This window comes from Corvus brachyrhynchos, unplaced genomic scaffold (genome assembly GCF_000691975.1).
Source record: "Corvus brachyrhynchos isolate BGI_N302 unplaced genomic scaffold, ASM69197v1 scaffold126, whole genome shotgun sequence".
Classification (NCBI taxonomy): Eukaryota; Metazoa; Chordata; class Aves; order Passeriformes; family Corvidae; genus Corvus; species Corvus brachyrhynchos.
Window position 1 is genome coordinate 6738342 of NW_008239283.1, and position 17366 is coordinate 6755707.

The 17366-nt window shown below is 38.9% G+C and overlaps 1 protein-coding gene across 1 annotated transcript; it reads left to right on the plus strand.

The window, feature by feature from the left end:
* Positions 1-3: 3 nt before the first annotated feature.
* LMLN (leishmanolysin like peptidase) lies at positions 4-16939 on the plus strand (the record flags this gene model as incomplete). Its single annotated transcript, XM_008638286.2, has 17 exons — positions 4-114; positions 447-544; positions 637-667; positions 1174-1256; positions 2921-3038; positions 4183-4361; positions 4981-5086; positions 5333-5427; positions 6194-6311; positions 7092-7199; positions 7948-8024; positions 8618-8728; positions 9456-9588; positions 10184-10343; positions 11101-11231; positions 11862-12072; positions 12655-16939. Coding segments are annotated over 17 exons (1965 nt in total), but the record flags the coding sequence as incomplete, so codon positions are not given.
* Positions 16940-17366: the final 427 nt, after the last annotated feature.

The window sequence follows — 17366 nt, forward strand, 5'->3', positions numbered from 1 at the left end:
TGCTGGCGCCCGCCGCTCGCCGCCTTCACCGCTGGGCTTCTGCTGGTCCTGCCGCTGCCTCCCTCCGCTTCTGCCTCTTCCTCCTGTGACCACCGCGTACCCAGCAGCGACCAGGTGGGGCGGCCGGGGGTCTTCAGGTGGCTCCGAGGGGTGTTGGGGAGCAGAGGCTCCCCCGTTGGCCGTTCCCGCTCTTGGATTCGGCTTTCCCGTCCCTTCTCGGCTTTCCCGGGCCGGGCTGTGCCGGGTCTGGCCCCGCCGCCTCGTCTGTGGGCGCTAATGACGGCAGGGGGCGCAGAGCGTCCCATTGCCGGTGAGGGAAGGGCTGGAAGTGGCTGGCACCGAGCGGTGCTGCTGTGGCGAGAGGGAGCCGAGGGCCCGGGGCCGTGGGGTGCTGTGTCTGTCCGGGCGAGCTGCCTCATCCAGCGCCTCATGCCTCTCCCTGCCAGGTTGTCTATCAAGTTCCTCTCAAGGAAAATCACGTCTCGAAGAGAAACGTGGATCAACAGCTAAGAATAAAGACAGTATATGACAGAAGCGTTGAGGAGTGAGTATAATGTTATGGCAAATTTTTTTCCTCCATGGCTGAGAACGGAAACCTTATTAACTAAAGATCGTATGTTTTGTTTTTAAATATAGTTTGCTGCCTGAGAAAAGACAGCTTATAAAGGTACGTTATGTTTCCTTTCCCTTTTTGTTTGTATATAATTTACTACATGGATGAAGTCTAAGGCTAGTTTAACTAAAACCTTGAATGCCAGCAATTTAATATTCCTCTAGTCCAGAAAACCAAAGCTTTGTATAGATTATACCTCCACTACAAATGATTCCAGAGTTCTGCTGCATGTTGTTCGACAGGTGTTTGCTGTTCCCCAAGGTGCGAAGATACCAGTGAGAAATGTGTATATAGTTGTTAAAAGCCTCTTTGAAGCTGTACATTCTGATTAGTACTGGTTTCCTTCCCATTTTGTCATTCCAATAACAAAATATGGGAATACTGAAACAAAGTGTCTCGTAGATATGTTGATAATAATTGAACTTCTTAGAGAGTCAGGCTTTCCCCTATTCTGCTATACCACAATATCTAGCAAGTTTCATGTAACTTGGTAGTTAATGCCTTTGGGGTGAGTTGTGTCTGCACTGCTGCTGGGTGACTCTGATTTCTGTTCTTTTCAGAACAAACTCTTCCCACAAGCTATATCTTATTTGGAGAAGACGTTTCAAGTGCGCAAGTCTGTAGGTGCTATATTGCTGAGCAGGTATGTGAAAGTGTGCTGAAAATCACTTGCTATGTTTGATATTTAATGTTGTGCTGCATAGCCTTTAAAAGAATATTAGAGTAAGAGTAAGAAGTGCCCTGCTGAATCTGATCAGTGACCCATCTGATCCAGTGGGGGTGGCAGATGCTCTTTTATGAATCTGCCAACCTTCCCCAAGCAACACCTGCATTTGTTATAGCAAAGATGTTCAAAGCTATACGTGCTGCCAGTTCTCTTTTATGTGTTCCCTCATTTATGAACATTTTCCTAATCTCTCTTTGAACCTGTGGATGCTCCACTAACAACTGGAAGCATTATGTCTTCCCTGGCAGGGTAATTAACAATTTTCACTGTGCAAGTTATATTAAGTACCAATATAGTGCTGTAAGACTATTCTATAGTTCTCTTCTAATAATTGTGAGAAATGAGACAACTCTTAGTTAAAAAAAAAATTAAAATAATTTATTGAAAACAGAAAAATTGAAAAATTACAGAAATTAGAAAAATATAAAAATTTGGGATCCTATGGCTTGGTAGATGGTATGCCCCAGGAACACAGGGATTTGACATCTGGCTTAGACAGCACTGGACCTCAGGTAGAGAAAAGGACTTGCAGTGCTGGGCTGACTTTTAGCTGGTCCAAAAGTCAGGAAAAAAAATTATTAAAGGCTCCTTAATAGGAGTAAGGCTTTTAACGCCCACCACTGGCAGCCACCCAGCTAGCCTGCAGAGAGCGAGATAGGGCGCTTCGCTGTCTCGTTATTTTATAGTGCCTTTGCTCCGCCCCAGTCCGCCCAGAGCCCGCCCACAGCCCGCCCCTTCATTTTAAAGTGATCGGTGCTTTCCCTTTGACTGATCATCTCCGTCCACCAATGGTTCATCGTTGTCAGAGGGGTGGTATTAGTTGAGATAAGGGTGCTAAAATGCCGTCATTAAAATTCAGGCTGCCACGGAGCTTGCCTCCAGGGTAAGGGTTATGGGGCTAAAAATAGCTGCTGGCTGTTAGAACTGGGGTTTTTTTGGAGTTAGCCTTGGAACCAAAGTGCAAGTAAAAACACCTAAAAAAAGTATTAAAATACATCCAACATATCTTAAAACACTTGTAAAAGTCTACAGTAAACACAGGAAAGAGAACTCTTATGGTGTACAGGTGGTTTGAAGTTTGAAAGGGGAGCATAAGTTGGGATTTTTAACTGGGGAATTTTTAACTGGGAAGGGTGCAACTCTCTTAATAAACTACTTTGAACAATTGAAAACACTGATAATGGAACTTGATTTTTGTACCTGGGCTGATGGGTTAATTTTAACATTCAATTTAAAAATATTTAACTCAGAATTAATTAATTAAAGCACTTAATATGCGAAGACCAAGCACAATTAGGGATTTCATGTATGACAACCTGCATTTGTTATAGCAAAGATGTTCAAAGCTATACATGCTGCCAGTTCTCTTTTATGTGTACCCTCATTTATGAACCTTTTCCTAATCTCTCTTTGAACCTGTGGATGCTCCACTAACAACTGGAAGCATTATGTCTTCCCTGGCAGGGTAATTAACAATTTTCACTGTGCAAGTTATATTAAGTACCAATATAGTGCTGTAAGACTATTCTATAGTTCTCTTTTAATAATAAAAGTGTTGACTGTCCCATGTTTCATTGAAGGCAATGTGTGACAAACCAATATTTAAGGAGGAAAGCTGACCCTCACAGATATTGCCAAAAAGCCTGTGCAGACTATACAAGGTGTGGGCCAGTTATAGTTCCTGAGAAACACCTCCAGGTAAGCTCAGCTATCCAAGTGTTCCACTAACAACTGGAAGCATTATGTCTTCCCTGGCAGGGTAATTAACAATTTTCACTGTGCAAGTTATATTAAGTACCAATATAGTGCTGTAAGACTATTCTATAGTTCTCTTTTAATAATAAAAGTGTTGACTGTCCCATGTTTCATTGAAGGCAATGTGTGACAAACCAATATTTAAGGAGGAAAGCTGACCCTCACAGATATTGCCAAAAAGCCTGTGCAGACTATACAAGGTGTGGGCCAGTTATAGTTCCTGAGAAACACCTCCAGGTAAGCTCAGCTATCCAAGTGTTTCCTGATCTTTGAAATATTACTATTTATGGTAATTAATGAAAAAGTGAATGTTGGTAACTGTGCATAAGTAACCTTTTTGCTGGAGATCTCTAAGTCTGAATGAAAGAATGGATCAACTTAAATTAGTGTGAGTTTCTGTAGTTTGTATTGTTGAATCAAAATTCAGATAAAACTGGTTACTATCTTCTGAGCCTGTGTTTTAATGGCCTGTACAGAGAGGATGAGATTTGGAGCTTGCTAAGTTGCCACTAGTCACTTTGTTATTCACCTTGGTCAATGAGTTGGATTTTCACGAGTTGGTAGTTGATTTTTGAAGACCATGTTTGAAGAGGTTATCCACTGACTCAGGAGCATGGTGCAAGAAATGCTTCAGACTTGTTTTCTTGCATGACTTTTTGATTCAACTACAGTATGTGATCAGTAGATTTCTGGTTTTCTTTTCTTTAACTTGGAAATTTCAACTATATCACTAAAAACATAGCAGATTACATGAGAAATGCTATTGCTACTTATGTATACTAGTTTTGTGAGACAATATATTTTTTTTAATTTATAGGAAGTACAGGGTGCTAATTCTGGGAAGCTTGGCAGGCTTTTGTTTTGTTTTGTTTTAAGCTGCCACCTTCCTTGTGTGTGATAAATAAAAAGAGCTAGTCATTTGAAAGTTATTCCTTGGCTCTGGCTTTGTTTACTGTTCTTCACAGGGCATTTTCTTCTCTTCTGCTGTCTTGCAGCAGGATTTCTTCTTGGATTCAAGCTAATTGAATTGTGTCATGCAAAATTTTGGTCATAAGTATTTTAATTGTTCCATTTGAACATTGTAAAGCAATGCAGGGTGTACAATGACAATGACTGGCACCGCAGGCCCACAGGCTCACCTGAGCAGGAAGGGGTTCGAGATGCTGACTTTTTGCTCTACGTTAGTGCTCTCACTACTGAAAGGTGTGGCCATGAAAATATCATTGCATATGCAGCCTACTGCCAACTGGAAGCTGAAATGGACAGGCAAGTATTCCCTCTGTTGCAAATCTCTTTTTCATTAAACTTTGAAGTTTTTTAATTGTTCAGGTGTGGAATTTGATTGTTTGCCTTTTTTGTATAACAAAGCAGGAGTCATTATTGACTTAGACAAGCGCTGCATTTATGTAAAATCAGCAAACCCGTCAAATAGTGCTTAACTCAGCAAAGTTGAGGCACATGACTCAAAGCTGATCCTCCACTGTTAATGCTAAACTTTACCTCAAGATCCTGTTTCTGTTGAGGTGAATGTCATGATTTCACAAACTTAAAGAGTGCAAGTTCCTACTTACATGGCTTTTGTTTCCATTTCAGTTGCAGTCACTGTTACAGACTTTGTACCTCACTAGGATCTTACCTAAAATTCAGGTCTCTTGCATTATTGTCACTGACATCTGTGCAGAATACTGAATATAGAGATTGATTGACCCCATCCCACCAGTAAACTAGTCACTGTATTGTTAACAGATATTTATAAATGATTAGGAAGGACATACTTTTACATTAGTCTATATCTTCTTTAAATCTTGTGCTGCTTCAAGTGAATAATGATTTGAGTTTTGTAGTATTTTACTGAAAACCATTTAATTTTGAAACTGTCTTCCAGGCCAATAGCAGGATATGCTAACTTGTGTCCAAACATGATTTCAACACAAGCTCAGGAATTTGTTGGCATGTTGTCTACAGTGAAGCACGAGATAATCCATGCACTGGTAAGGGTTGATAAAATGTTGCCTTGAGATTGGTGCCTCCTTCCTCACATGCCTCCAGCTTGTTGCCAAAGAAGAATGTTTGGTGGAGGAAAGCTCTTGCTTTGCCTCCTTCAATTTGTGCTAATTGCCTTGGAGTGTTGTACTTCCAGCGTGACAGTGGTGGGTGTGGGAACTCTTTCATGGTGTTTGGCTGTGTATATGAATGTCTTACCAAAGGTTTCTGTGTGTTTGTTTTTTAACTTCAAGGGTTTCTCTGCTGGACTGTTTGCATTTTATCGTGATGATGATGGAAAACCTTTGACTCCAAGATTTGCAGATGGACTTCCTCCTTTTAATGAAAGGTATTACATATTTTTTGGACCTCTTGGTAGTCCCACTGAAGGATGTTTTTGTGTTGCTTTTTTAGGATGTATTCTTGCCTGTCGAAAACCCAACTTCATTCCATTATTTGAATTACTTTCCTTTGTTATGTTCAAACAGTGGTGTGTGGTGGTTTTCTAATCTTTCTTTACATTGCCATGGAGCACTTATATTGTCCACATATCCACAAACTAAGACAAGATTTCATTTATCAGAAGGCTTGACGTTAAGCATTACAATTACACGTGCTGTCCAATATCAGTGCAGTTCATTTTTAAGACTTGTATCATTCAAAGTTTATGGTTATGCAGAACTGACACTGTGTGTAATCTGCTGTGTGAATTTTCTGATTTTTTACAGAATGAGCAGTTTGCATTGTTTTTTCTTTGTTTAGTTGGTATTGTAGATGTTCTTTTAGGAGGTGGAAGGGTAGAGAGCTTTGGTTTTTTATGATAGCAATACTGAGGATTTTTATTTAATTTTTTACATTTTTGGTAACTGTAGAAAATACGTCTTGAGTCTATAGACTGTATTTTTAATAATCTTACTCTGCCTTGTTAAATCAGAGTTGTGTGTATAATAAACACATATCTTAAAAAGGAGAAATGCTGCATAATAAAATTTTTAACTTTAGGAAGCACGAGGGAGTATAAAGATTATCTATGATTCTGTTTCTTATGGAGATAGATCTTTGCACAGTAATGTGTCTCTGTGGGAAAGATTTGTAACCAAACCTTCTCCTTACAGCCTAGGTTTGTATCAGTGGAGCAATAAAGTCGTTCATAAAGCAGTGAGGTTGTGGGACATACGTGGTGGTAAAATGCTGCGCCATGCTGTTCATCTTCTGGTGACACCTCGGGTAGTGGTACGTGTGCATTACCTTTCAAGCTTTGTATGCCCAGGTTACCATCATGTTCTTAAGTCATAAATATTTCTTATTCTTGAAGAAGTAATAGCCTAACATTGAATATTCTTCCCTGAAAGTTTGATCCAAAGCCTATGCCATTAACACTGTGTAACTGAGAGGGTGTACCTGAAATAAAGTGGAAAATGGGTGACAGACAGTATGAAATAAATAATTGACAAAGTAAGAGACAATGAAGGGACTGGAAAGTAAATTATTCAAGGTTAAGCAAAACTGATGTTGAAGAAGTTCCTTAGTCGTACTCTTTAGATGTTTTCCTACAGATTTAAGACACCTCCTGCTCCTTTAATATTAATATTTTGTCATGTTTAAAAAGAAATTCCTCAAGGATTTTTGGAAGTCTTTCTTGCTTCCCACGCCTCAGACTCTCTCTTTGTGCCCCCAACAGAACATATGCTCATGTGTAACAAATTGGATTTGGAAATAAGTCATAGTGTTAATCACATTTGGCCACAAATAATCTTTTTGTTTTGAATGTAACAGAGTGTATAGAGCAAACATGGATTAATTACCCCTGGTTTTGCCCTTTTCTTTCAAGGAGATGAATAGATAGTGTGATAGGCTTGCTGTTGGGGTGCTTACTTAGCCTTTGAGTAGAAAACAAAATGATAGAAAAAGAAATGCTGAAATACTTTTAATAGATAATTCTAGAGCACTAGGACTGCATGTGGGTATCCATCTCAGTGTTTTGAGAGTTGTGTTGAAATGTTTTCTTTTTAGGAAGAAGCCCGAAAACATTTTAATTGTCCAATTCTAGAGGGAATGGAGCTTGAAAATCAAGGTGGCATGGGTACTGAGCTCAATCACTGGGAGAAGAGGTTGTTGGAGGTTTGTGCTGATAGTAGGAATGGAAGGGGATGTGGGAATGTCTGCTCCCTATGCCTTTATTTTTAGGTTTATTGTGGTACTTACTGGAGCCTTGAAAATACAGGGGTATCAAACCTCACTGAGATACATCACGAACAGTACTTAATACTTAAACGTCCAATTTAATAGTCCAATTAAATACTTAGATGTTCAATTTCTAGATACATCTGTCTTTTAGCCTTCTTGCTAAGTCTCAGAGTATGAGTTTGAAATCAGGTGATTACTGAAAAGCTAAATGTCTCTTACTCCTGTCTGCCATTTACCCTTTTGAGAGGGTTTGCTCCCTTTTTGGGGCAAAGGGGGTATTCCTTTGAGTTTTGTTGCCCTCTGCCTCTTAAATACTTGGTCATTCTATTCATTACCAGGACTTTGTCTTTATTCATGTGCCCTGGGTTTAACTTTTGCCATGTCTCCTCTAGAACCATGCCTGATTAAGGAAACACTTATTTCTCTCTTGACATTTAAGCTAGTTTTTATTTGTAACTTTGTGCTGTGTGGTATTTTTGGCAGAGGTACTTTTTCTAGTGGTTGTTTTATGCAGTGAGGTAAACAAGAAGGGTAATGCTTCAGGACAGTCCTTTAATGACAGAGTATGGGATTTGAGTGTCAACAGTAAAAAGAGACCAGAAATAAAATGCTTTTCCACAAGAAGCATTTTCTTACAACAATGATTTTGAGCAGCTTACCAATCATAACTGATAACTTTCAGAATGAAGCAATGACTGGATCCCACACTCAGAATCGAGTCTTTTCCAGGATCACCTTAGCATTAATGGAAGACACAGGGTAAGAATTAAGAGTGGGGGGAGCGGGTTTTGGTTTACTTGTGTTTGGTTTTCATTGTACTTGATTTTATTTCAAGTTGATGCACTTGTACTTATCCCTCTGCAGCAGAGTAGATGGTCATCATAAATTAGCATTACTTTAGACAAGGAGTCATACCTAGTATGTTATTTTTTCTTCATGTGTTTCAAAACCCATTCTTAATCTAGCCTTTAAAAGCCAGGCATTGCAATGCAAAGTGCTGTTTGTAGCATATGTTTATTTTTTGTCTTAATGTAAGTCTTCTTTCAGTTGCATGCAGTACATATTGATTATTATTTTCAGCTCTTCTTGCAGATAGAAAGCAGAAATTGCCTAAAATTTCATCTTCGTGTGCATTGTTCCTTTGCAGATCACAACATTTTCTTCTAGTTCATTGTGACTTGAGAAATAGGGAAATCATAATATGTTTTCTGATAGGCAGAAAGGGATCTCGTTTCCCTTTTCTTAATTTGAAAACCCTAAGGCATAATATGAAATTCTTTGAACTGCTGTTTTATTAATCAGAACAGTAATTTTTGAAGTAACTATATTCTCATTTCAAAATACCTTTACAGATGGTATAAAGCTAATTACAGCATGGCAGAGAAATTAGATTGGGGACGCAATAAAGGCTGTGACTTTGTAATGAAGAGCTGCAAATTCTGGATTGACCAGAAGAGACAAAAGTAAGAATACAGTCTTTAAAAAAAAAATAAATATAAAGAGGAAACCCTGATGCTTGCTTACAGTTGTCCTTCAATTGTAACTCAGTAACAAGAAGTAGAGGTAGATGGAGATGAACAAGGAAGGCTGCCCTGCATCCCCCCCAGTACAATAAATACGGAGGCAAACATCTTAGGGTGTAGAATGCATTTACACTATGAGAAAGCTGTGCTTCAAAGAGGATGGGTAGGACTTACTCTAAAAGTGTTTGCCTTCTTGCTTTGTCCCTTTTAATTGGAAATGCAGCCTGTGTCATTTAGCATTACTGGACTGTACTTAAAGCAACTGAAGGAGATGATAGCCATCTTCAAGACCAAGCCTACCTTGTTTGTTCCTTACAACCTTGTTTGTTCTTTACAATCCTCATACATTTCTAGGACACAGCTGCATAGTGGGCCTGTTTTGCTTGTATGGTTTTTTCTTTGAAGTTTACAAAGCAATATCATTAAAACTAAATAGGTGAGTGCATTGTAACTTTGTTTGCTGGCTTGATATTCTTTAAATCAGAAAGGTCATCACCAGACAAATAAGAAAAACTAGCCTCCAGAGACGAGGTCGGTGTTTCTTCGTGTGATTGACTGAGTGTAGGGGAGAATGGGAACAGTCTTGACAGGCTGCTTATGTAAAACAGTTTAATTGATTTGATGTGATTTTTATTCTGGTTTTTTTTGTTTGCTTTTTGTTTTTGAGGAAGCAATTAATAAGTCCATACTGCGACACTTTGAGGAGTAATCCTTTGCAGTTAACCTGCAGACAGGACCAAAGAGCAGTAGCAGTGTGCAACTTGCAGAAATTTCCAAAGCAGTTACCTCAGGAATATCAGGTATAATGGATCCTACTTTACAAGTAACTGAAGCATTTTCATTGTTGAGCTTTGCAGCCTGATGATTATATTTGTTTTGGGTTTTTTTTCTTCTGAACTAGCATATGACAGTAGATACTGTGAAAAATGTCTGCCTAGTTTATTTCAAGGAGTCTGAAGAGTGGTAAAAACCCTTTGTGATCTTAATAAAAGAAAATGATGTTGGATCTGGCCAAATGCCAGATAGAAATGTTGCTGTGTAACAGAAATCCCTCAGAATGTCTTGTCTGAGGTATTTTTTCCCCCAGTCTGCTGCCCTGTGTCACTGCACACTAAGAAATCTGTTCTGTTTACATCCCAAAGAATGAAATTATTACAAAGGGGAATCAGGAGCAGAAGCTGGGAGTGATATATGCAGATGTGAACCTCTGCATTATTTGCGTATTCTTAAATATTCCTGGCTCATCTGGTTCGTGGGTATTGTGAGGTGCTGTTAATAGCATTCCTGAGTAGTAACAGCTGATGTTCTTGCAGCTGTAGTGATTTGTTCTATTTAAAACACAGTTGTACATTTGCCTTTGCACAAACTGCTTCACTACTATGTTTTGTTTTGCAGTACTTTGACAATCTTAATGGAGTACCAGCAGAAGAATTACCTTACTATGGTGGCTCAGTAGAAATTGCTGACTATTGTCCCTTCAGTCAGGAATTCAGCTGGCATTTAAGTGGTGAATTTCAACGCAGTTCAGACTGTAGAATAATTGAAAACCAGCCAGGTCAGTATTCAGGACTTCAGGGTGGTATTGCAGAGATTGCATATTCAAACTAATTGCATGAGTGTTTCTTCACTAGTGAAGTTTCACACCACCAGGTGTGTAAACACGGTGCTATGGTGAGAAGCATAGCACAACTACTCTGTACACCTGAGGCAAACTCACATATCTAATGCAAGAATTGCAAAAGAAATTAACAAATACTTACCCCAAATGATCCAAATACAAGACAAAGGATGGGGAGGTTGTTTATTGAGTCTCTGAAACATAATTCCACTTTCCACCTTTATAGGTTTTTTGTTGAAGGCCAGGAGCTTTTCCAGTTATCACAACATGGGTTTGTCTCTTAGTAATGCATGGATGTTCAGTACTGCAGAGCTCCAGGATGCTATAGGATATTACCTGTCTGTGCAGTTGTCCCAAAACCAACCAAACAAACACACTCTGCCCTCAAGCCAGCAGTCACAGCAGGCATTCCCTCAGAGCAAACATACCTACATAATTCTGATGCAAAGTGCTTATTTGTTGGGGTTTTTTTTTTGTGGTTAGCTGACTTCTTTGTTTTTTAAATCTTGTGTTTATTCCCACATTTTTTTCAAGATGGTATAATTCCCAAATTGATAATAATTAAGGGTCTGAAATATTCCAGAAGCAAACTTGGAATTGCACGTGGGAGCATTAATTAGATAGCCTTTTAATTTGATGTGGGTTTTCTGTTCCTCTAGTTAAGCTGCAATTCAGTATATTCCTTCTACCTTAGATCCTACCAAAAACTATGGTGCAGAGAAATACGGACCAAACTCTGTGTGTCTTATTCAGAAATCCGCTTTTGTTATGGAACAGTGCAGGAGGAAACTCAGTTACCCTGACTGGGGTAGTGGATGTTATCAAGTGAGTATGTGCTGGGTTTTTGGTGGTTTTTTTTTAATAACCCTAAAGCAAAAGTTGGGCTTAAAATGTAGGGTGTGACTGTGAGAACTTTGCACCTGCACACTGGACATGATTTTCTCTGCTTTAAATCTGTAGATCATATAACATACTTTGAAAACAATTATCTTCCAACCATAAGCCTGTAATTTAGATAAGTGTGTGACTGCTGGGATGGCTTCCAGTCTCACTAGGGACATTCTTCATCTTACTCCTGTGACACTTTATCCTCAGCTAAGGAATACTTCCAGGGAATGTTCTGTTGTTGAAGCTTAATGTTAATTACTCACTGATTTTTCAGAGGTGGAAAGCACTGTGCACATGTCACTTATTTCTCATTATCCTCATTTTCTTTGGGACTATCTCACTAATGGTGTCATGTTCAGTAACTGCACAACTCTACAGAAGTAGTCATTAGCAGAAGCCAAGTTTTACTCATTCTCAGCTGATGATTTGCATGATTGCACAAAAAGAGTATAGTCAGTGCTTTAAAGCATTCCTGAATCTAGTAGTTGCTCAGGCTGCATTAAAATACTTGCAGTTAATCTGTGCTTATGATAAATCATAATACAGACTTGACTCTTTTATTTTAAGGTTTCATGTTCTCCACAAGGGCTGCATGTGTGGGTCAAGGACACTGCGTACTTGTGCAGCCGCTCAGGCCAGGTACTGACTGTGAGCATTCAGATGAATGGCTGGATACATGTTGGCAATCTGATTTGCCCAGCCTGTTCAGACTTCTGTGACTCCTGTCCCCCAGAGCGGGATCCTCCAGCTTCTAACTTAACAAGAGCTGCACCCATTGGTAGGTTGCCTTATTTGCTGAAGTGAAACTTCAGTATTAAATATCTGAAAACGTCCAAGGTTTGTGTCAGCTCTGACTGTCAGGAATAGGAAGGGAAGGCCATGGCTATTTTAAGATCCCAGGTTTAGGAGGTAAAGGAAAATAGCAAAGGGTACCCTGCTTTTTGCTGTGCAGTCATGCAGAATAGTGACTAACGCAGGAGAAATGTGTCTGAAACATAACTCCTTCGTTTCATGTCTCCTTCTGGTAATCATCCCAGAAATCCGGCTTTGGCCTGGGAACTTAGCAGGAAATCTGACCTGTGTTTTGAAGGCCATATCATTATTATAATCTTAAAAATTGTCTCCTTGGTGGAAAGTGAGTTCTCACTTGTATAACCTCTTACTGATAATGTTTATGTTGTAACGCAGAAAAATCAGATTCAGTTTTCTTTTTCAGAAAGGTAAAAAGTCTAATTCACTAAATACCAGTTAATGTTTTGTCAAGAAGTTTAACTCTTTGGTGATTTTTAGTGTTCCCTTTGTTATTTTATCTTGTCTTTAAACGTAGCATTTATAATTTTTTTTTTTTTTTTCATTTTAGACTTGTGCTCCTGCTCATCCAGCCTGGTTGTAACCCTTTGGCTGCTGGTGGCCAACTTAGTTCCCCTGCTAACAGGATTGTTTCTCTGCGCATAAACTTGAGCTTGGGGCAAGAAGAAGTTCTGAGATGATACCCCTCATGCTGCACTCCTTGCTGTGGAGCACAGGGGTTTTATCTCTGCAGGCAGTTCTCACCTGAAATCATCTTCTCTGGCAAGTATCACTGCACACAGTAGTCAGGGAGGTGCTGACAAAAGCAGACAGAGTTTTGAGAGGAGGAAAATTTACCTTGTCATCTCAGTAAGTGCCAGTATTTTCCTGAATTGCAACCTATGGTTTTTTTGACGCAGTAACAAGATCCACTTTGCCAACTGTATTAGACTACTTGGCAACTCAGTCAAGATTTGAAATGAGAACTCTTCTGTAATAGGACTGAGGGCTGGGGTTTTTTGTTATGTCTGTTGTGTGATTGGTAGCAAAGCATCCTCAAATTGGAAATATACCTCAATGGTTTAGTCAAAAGCCATGTAAAAATCAGTTGTCATCACTGCTGATAACCCAGGCCTGAAGAGGCTGGTAATTTGTTTTGTCAATTCTTACAATTTATGGGGGAGGAAAGAATGTAATGGGATAGACCAGTGGTTTACAGTTGCATCCACAACTGGATTCTGCAGCTTTGAGCCCCCTCAGAATTCATACTAGGTAAAGCAGCTAATTCTTGGGTTTCATTACATCTTCCTACATGCACAAAATGGAATTTCAGACTGGTAACCAGGACAACTGTCTAGAAATCCCATTTTCATTTAGCATGTGCCAGTTCTACTGTGAAATTTAATGCATCATGTTTGAATATTCTCAAGAGTTTGCTAAGCAAATACATTTCAGTACTGATACTATCCCAAATTTACAGACTGTAAATTTGGGATAGGATTTATGATTATATTTTGTTTTGTTGGTTTGTTTTTCAAATAATGAGTAATGGCATTAGTGTTTCAAAACTAGTTATGAATATTACTGCAGATGTTCTCACTTGTTGTTGAAGAGCAAACCAGTAGCAATGGCAGCTATAATCTTACAGGATCATACTGATGTCTCTAGACCAAAAACTATATTGAATGTGTAAGGAAAGTCTAATCTGTTTGCCTTTTTTTTTCCTCTCCTTTTTCTTGGACATGTAAATACTATGGATTATTTGAGTATTTGTAATAAGTTGAGAATCAGATGGTTTGAGGCGCATGAGGGCACACCTTGCTACAAATTAATCACTTGATGACAAAACATATAAGATGAAGGAAATGAGCAAAATCTGTCAAGGTAAGGAGTAAGTAAAATCTGTCAAGCTGCTCCATAGGACCCTTGCATGGATGTTTTTATTCATTTCTGACTATAATGTGTAACAAATAATCCTGTTCAGAGGTAAAGAAACTCTTTGTGGTTCAGTCCAGTGTCTGTCCTTTTAGAACCATTTTCACTGCTGGAAAAGTGTTCAATTTATGGGAGCAGACATGCCCAGTGCACTAAAAAATGCAGATATAGGGAGAAAGGTGATGTTACTCTGCTTATTAAATGTTCTGTGATATTAGAATTGTCAGTGACTGGATCCCTTTCCTAAATGGAAGGTAGGGAGATGGAGTAAAACTTATATACCTAAAATTATACTTTAATAATAGGACTTCCATCATGATTGTAAGAAATTCTTTGTGCCTACTGGACTTGTTTGTTGTTTTTTTTTTTATTTAAAGAAACTCTTATGGCACTGCTGAGGCAAGTGAGGTACAACCTTAAACTGTCTGAAGACATCACAGTTGAGAGCACCTTGCACAGTTCTCCTTCTTAACTGCAGGTTAAGTTTGCTGTGAATTAGGCCTAGGCTAGCCTTAAATCGGTCTCTCTGAGAAGCAATACAAGTCAGGACTCAAATGCTTTAAAATTGTACAAATTGAATTATGAAGCACTCAGATTGATAAGTGATAATTATTTTAATATATCCACAAAACAGTCAATCTAAACTGATACCTGGAAAACATAAAGGTTTGAGAATACATCTTAGGTCCCAGAGGTTGATACTGTATTTTTCATCTGTTGTGCAATAATACAGTTTGAAATGGTATCACTCAACAGCAATGCTTTTGATACTTGAAAAGAAATTACTGGTTATTTTTCTCTTACTGTGAAATGTTTGCACTGTCTGAACTTTCTGGTTAACTTTATAACTGTTAAACTTTTTAACTAGTGTTAATTTATTGTGCTCAGTATTTGATATGCTGGTCTCCTGTCTGAGATTTGTCATATTTAATTGAATATTTTTATCTTCTACACAGTTGTTTATCTTGATGGCTTTTCTTCTTTTAATCTCTCTTCCTGAGAATTAACTGAAAGACGGCTTAGGAAGTTGATGCTTACCTATGTCTGAATTGTGTGCATTAATTAAAGAACAGGGATATAGTGCTTTGTATTGACAGGGAAAAATCAATCGGCCTGTTGGAGCTCTTGTGGTCAGGTTCACCAGTATCTGCTGAGTAGCTGCATCAGTGAATCCAGTGAAGTAAAACTGCTACTGCCTTAATAATCTGAGATTTCAGTTGTAATTTCTTTGTTGTGCAGCCCTTCAGCTGCCTGTGAACTGCAGAACTGGACATGACTTTGGGGGGGGTCGGGCATGGAAGGTACTTTAGTTGGAAAAATGCAACATCTTCTATCCCACCAGTGGGTTAGCAGCTGCAAGCGGCTGTAGCCTTGTGGGAACTGCCAAGGAATGTGTCAACTTAAAGTGGCAATGAATTGGTAGCTGTCATACAGAATATTTGAGCAAAGTTGACTACCTCAGTTCTGTTTGTCTTTGCATTCAGCTTTTAGCCTGCTGTGAACTTCCAGATCTTAACATGAATTAAGTAAAGTCATGTCTCAGGTTTTTAAGAGTAAAATTACTACAGTAGGAAGCATAAGCCATTTTTTAGTATAGAACACAGCTAAAATTGTAGCTTAAACAGATCGGTTATGTAGCCTTAAGTGTAGTTTCTGCCGTAAAATTCAGAATTCTTTTAAATAAACGCAAAGTTTGCTGTGTTAGATGTCCTGACCACACATGGTGAGTCCCTCCTGTTGCATCTCTTAAGTGTGAAAACTTGGAACTACAGCCCATTTAAGCCTTTGTGTTTCCACCAGGAAAACTGGGCAGCAGGAGCCCTGGAAGTTGTGCTGAGATGCATGAGTTTGCTCATCTGTAGCAGAAATATTTTCAGTGTATAATGTCCACAGTTCTAACTTCTTAACTTTTTAAAAGCATTCCATGTTTGCTTAGGGAAGTAAATTAGTCTTGCAGTCTTTTTTGATCCCAGTACTTCAAATCATTTCAATTAGAAGTTGAGGCAAGTCATACTTTAGGAACACATTTTTCTAGTGTTGCAATTATAAGGAGGAAGGATAACTTCTGGCTGGAGAATGCAGCAAGTAAAATCACATTGAAAAGCAGCAATTCATTCCTCCTGAAGTAAGTTGAGGTCTTGGGAGACTGTCACGGCCCCATGTAGGTTAATTACAGAAAGGGAATCATATCCCCCAATAATCGACTGTCAGTCCAACGCAGCTCATTCTTTCTGCTGAGCACTAGTAAACTGGGGAGACTGATGTCTGAGAGCAGACGTATCCACAATCCCTTATGAGGGCCAGCTGGTTTTAAATCTTCCTGTCCTGCAAATCTTTCTGCTTGAGGATATTCAGTAGAGAGGGAGGTGTATGTCCTTCCTTCCCTGCATTTCCAAGGAGTGACTTTCAGCCAGCTGAGCAGCTCAAGGTCTTTTCCCTGCAAGATTAACCCCTGGTTTTTGCTTGTCTGGATGTGTGAGTGCCTGCTTGCATGTATGTACTGCTCTTCAGGATTTGGGGCTGTTTGTGCACTGAATAGCGTGATCTTATACTACCGGACTTCCAAAGTGCAAATGTTGCCTTTTTAATGTGAAGCTTACCTTGGAGATAAAACAACTGTTTTCAGAGAAGTGTCTGACCTTGAACATGTGTTTCCTATTTTGGTACAGAATGTAAATATAGAACTAACTATTTTACACACATTTTGGCTGGATTGAGCTATAAGGGCTAACTTGTGCTATTTATGGAGCAAAAATTTCCTTATTTTACTGTTTAAAGAAGGTATGTCATGCAACAGAAGAAAAAACTGTTCTTCAATAAAATATCTGTAGAAAATTAATTCTTCTTGTCCTTTTCTTTGAGAGTTGATGATGATTAACTGCAAGAGTAAGTGCAATAAAGGACCACTATTACAACAGTCATTTATTTTGTGAGAACGTTGAAAAATGACATTGTATCAAGTCTGCATATTGATCACTTTATTAAACTGTTGTTTGATACACTTTGAATGTAAAATATTCTATGTTATTATTAACTCATACATGACTTATGAGAAATTCAGCCTGATGGTGAAGGAAGGAGGTTCCTGAATTCTCTATCCCATCCTCATGTATTTGGTACTTCAAAACTGTGCAATATGTATTTTTTCACTTGAAGATGTTAATTCCCTGCTCTATTTGGTACTTCAAAACTGTGCAATATGTAAGTATTTTTTCACTTGAAGATGTTAATTCCCTGCTTTGTGTGAAGGATTTGGCCACAATTCCCATTTTAGTGGAAGGAATGGTGGTGTTCCTCCGCAGAGCCCCGAGCTGTTGGCTGTGACTGGAATCTGAGCAGGAGGAGCTG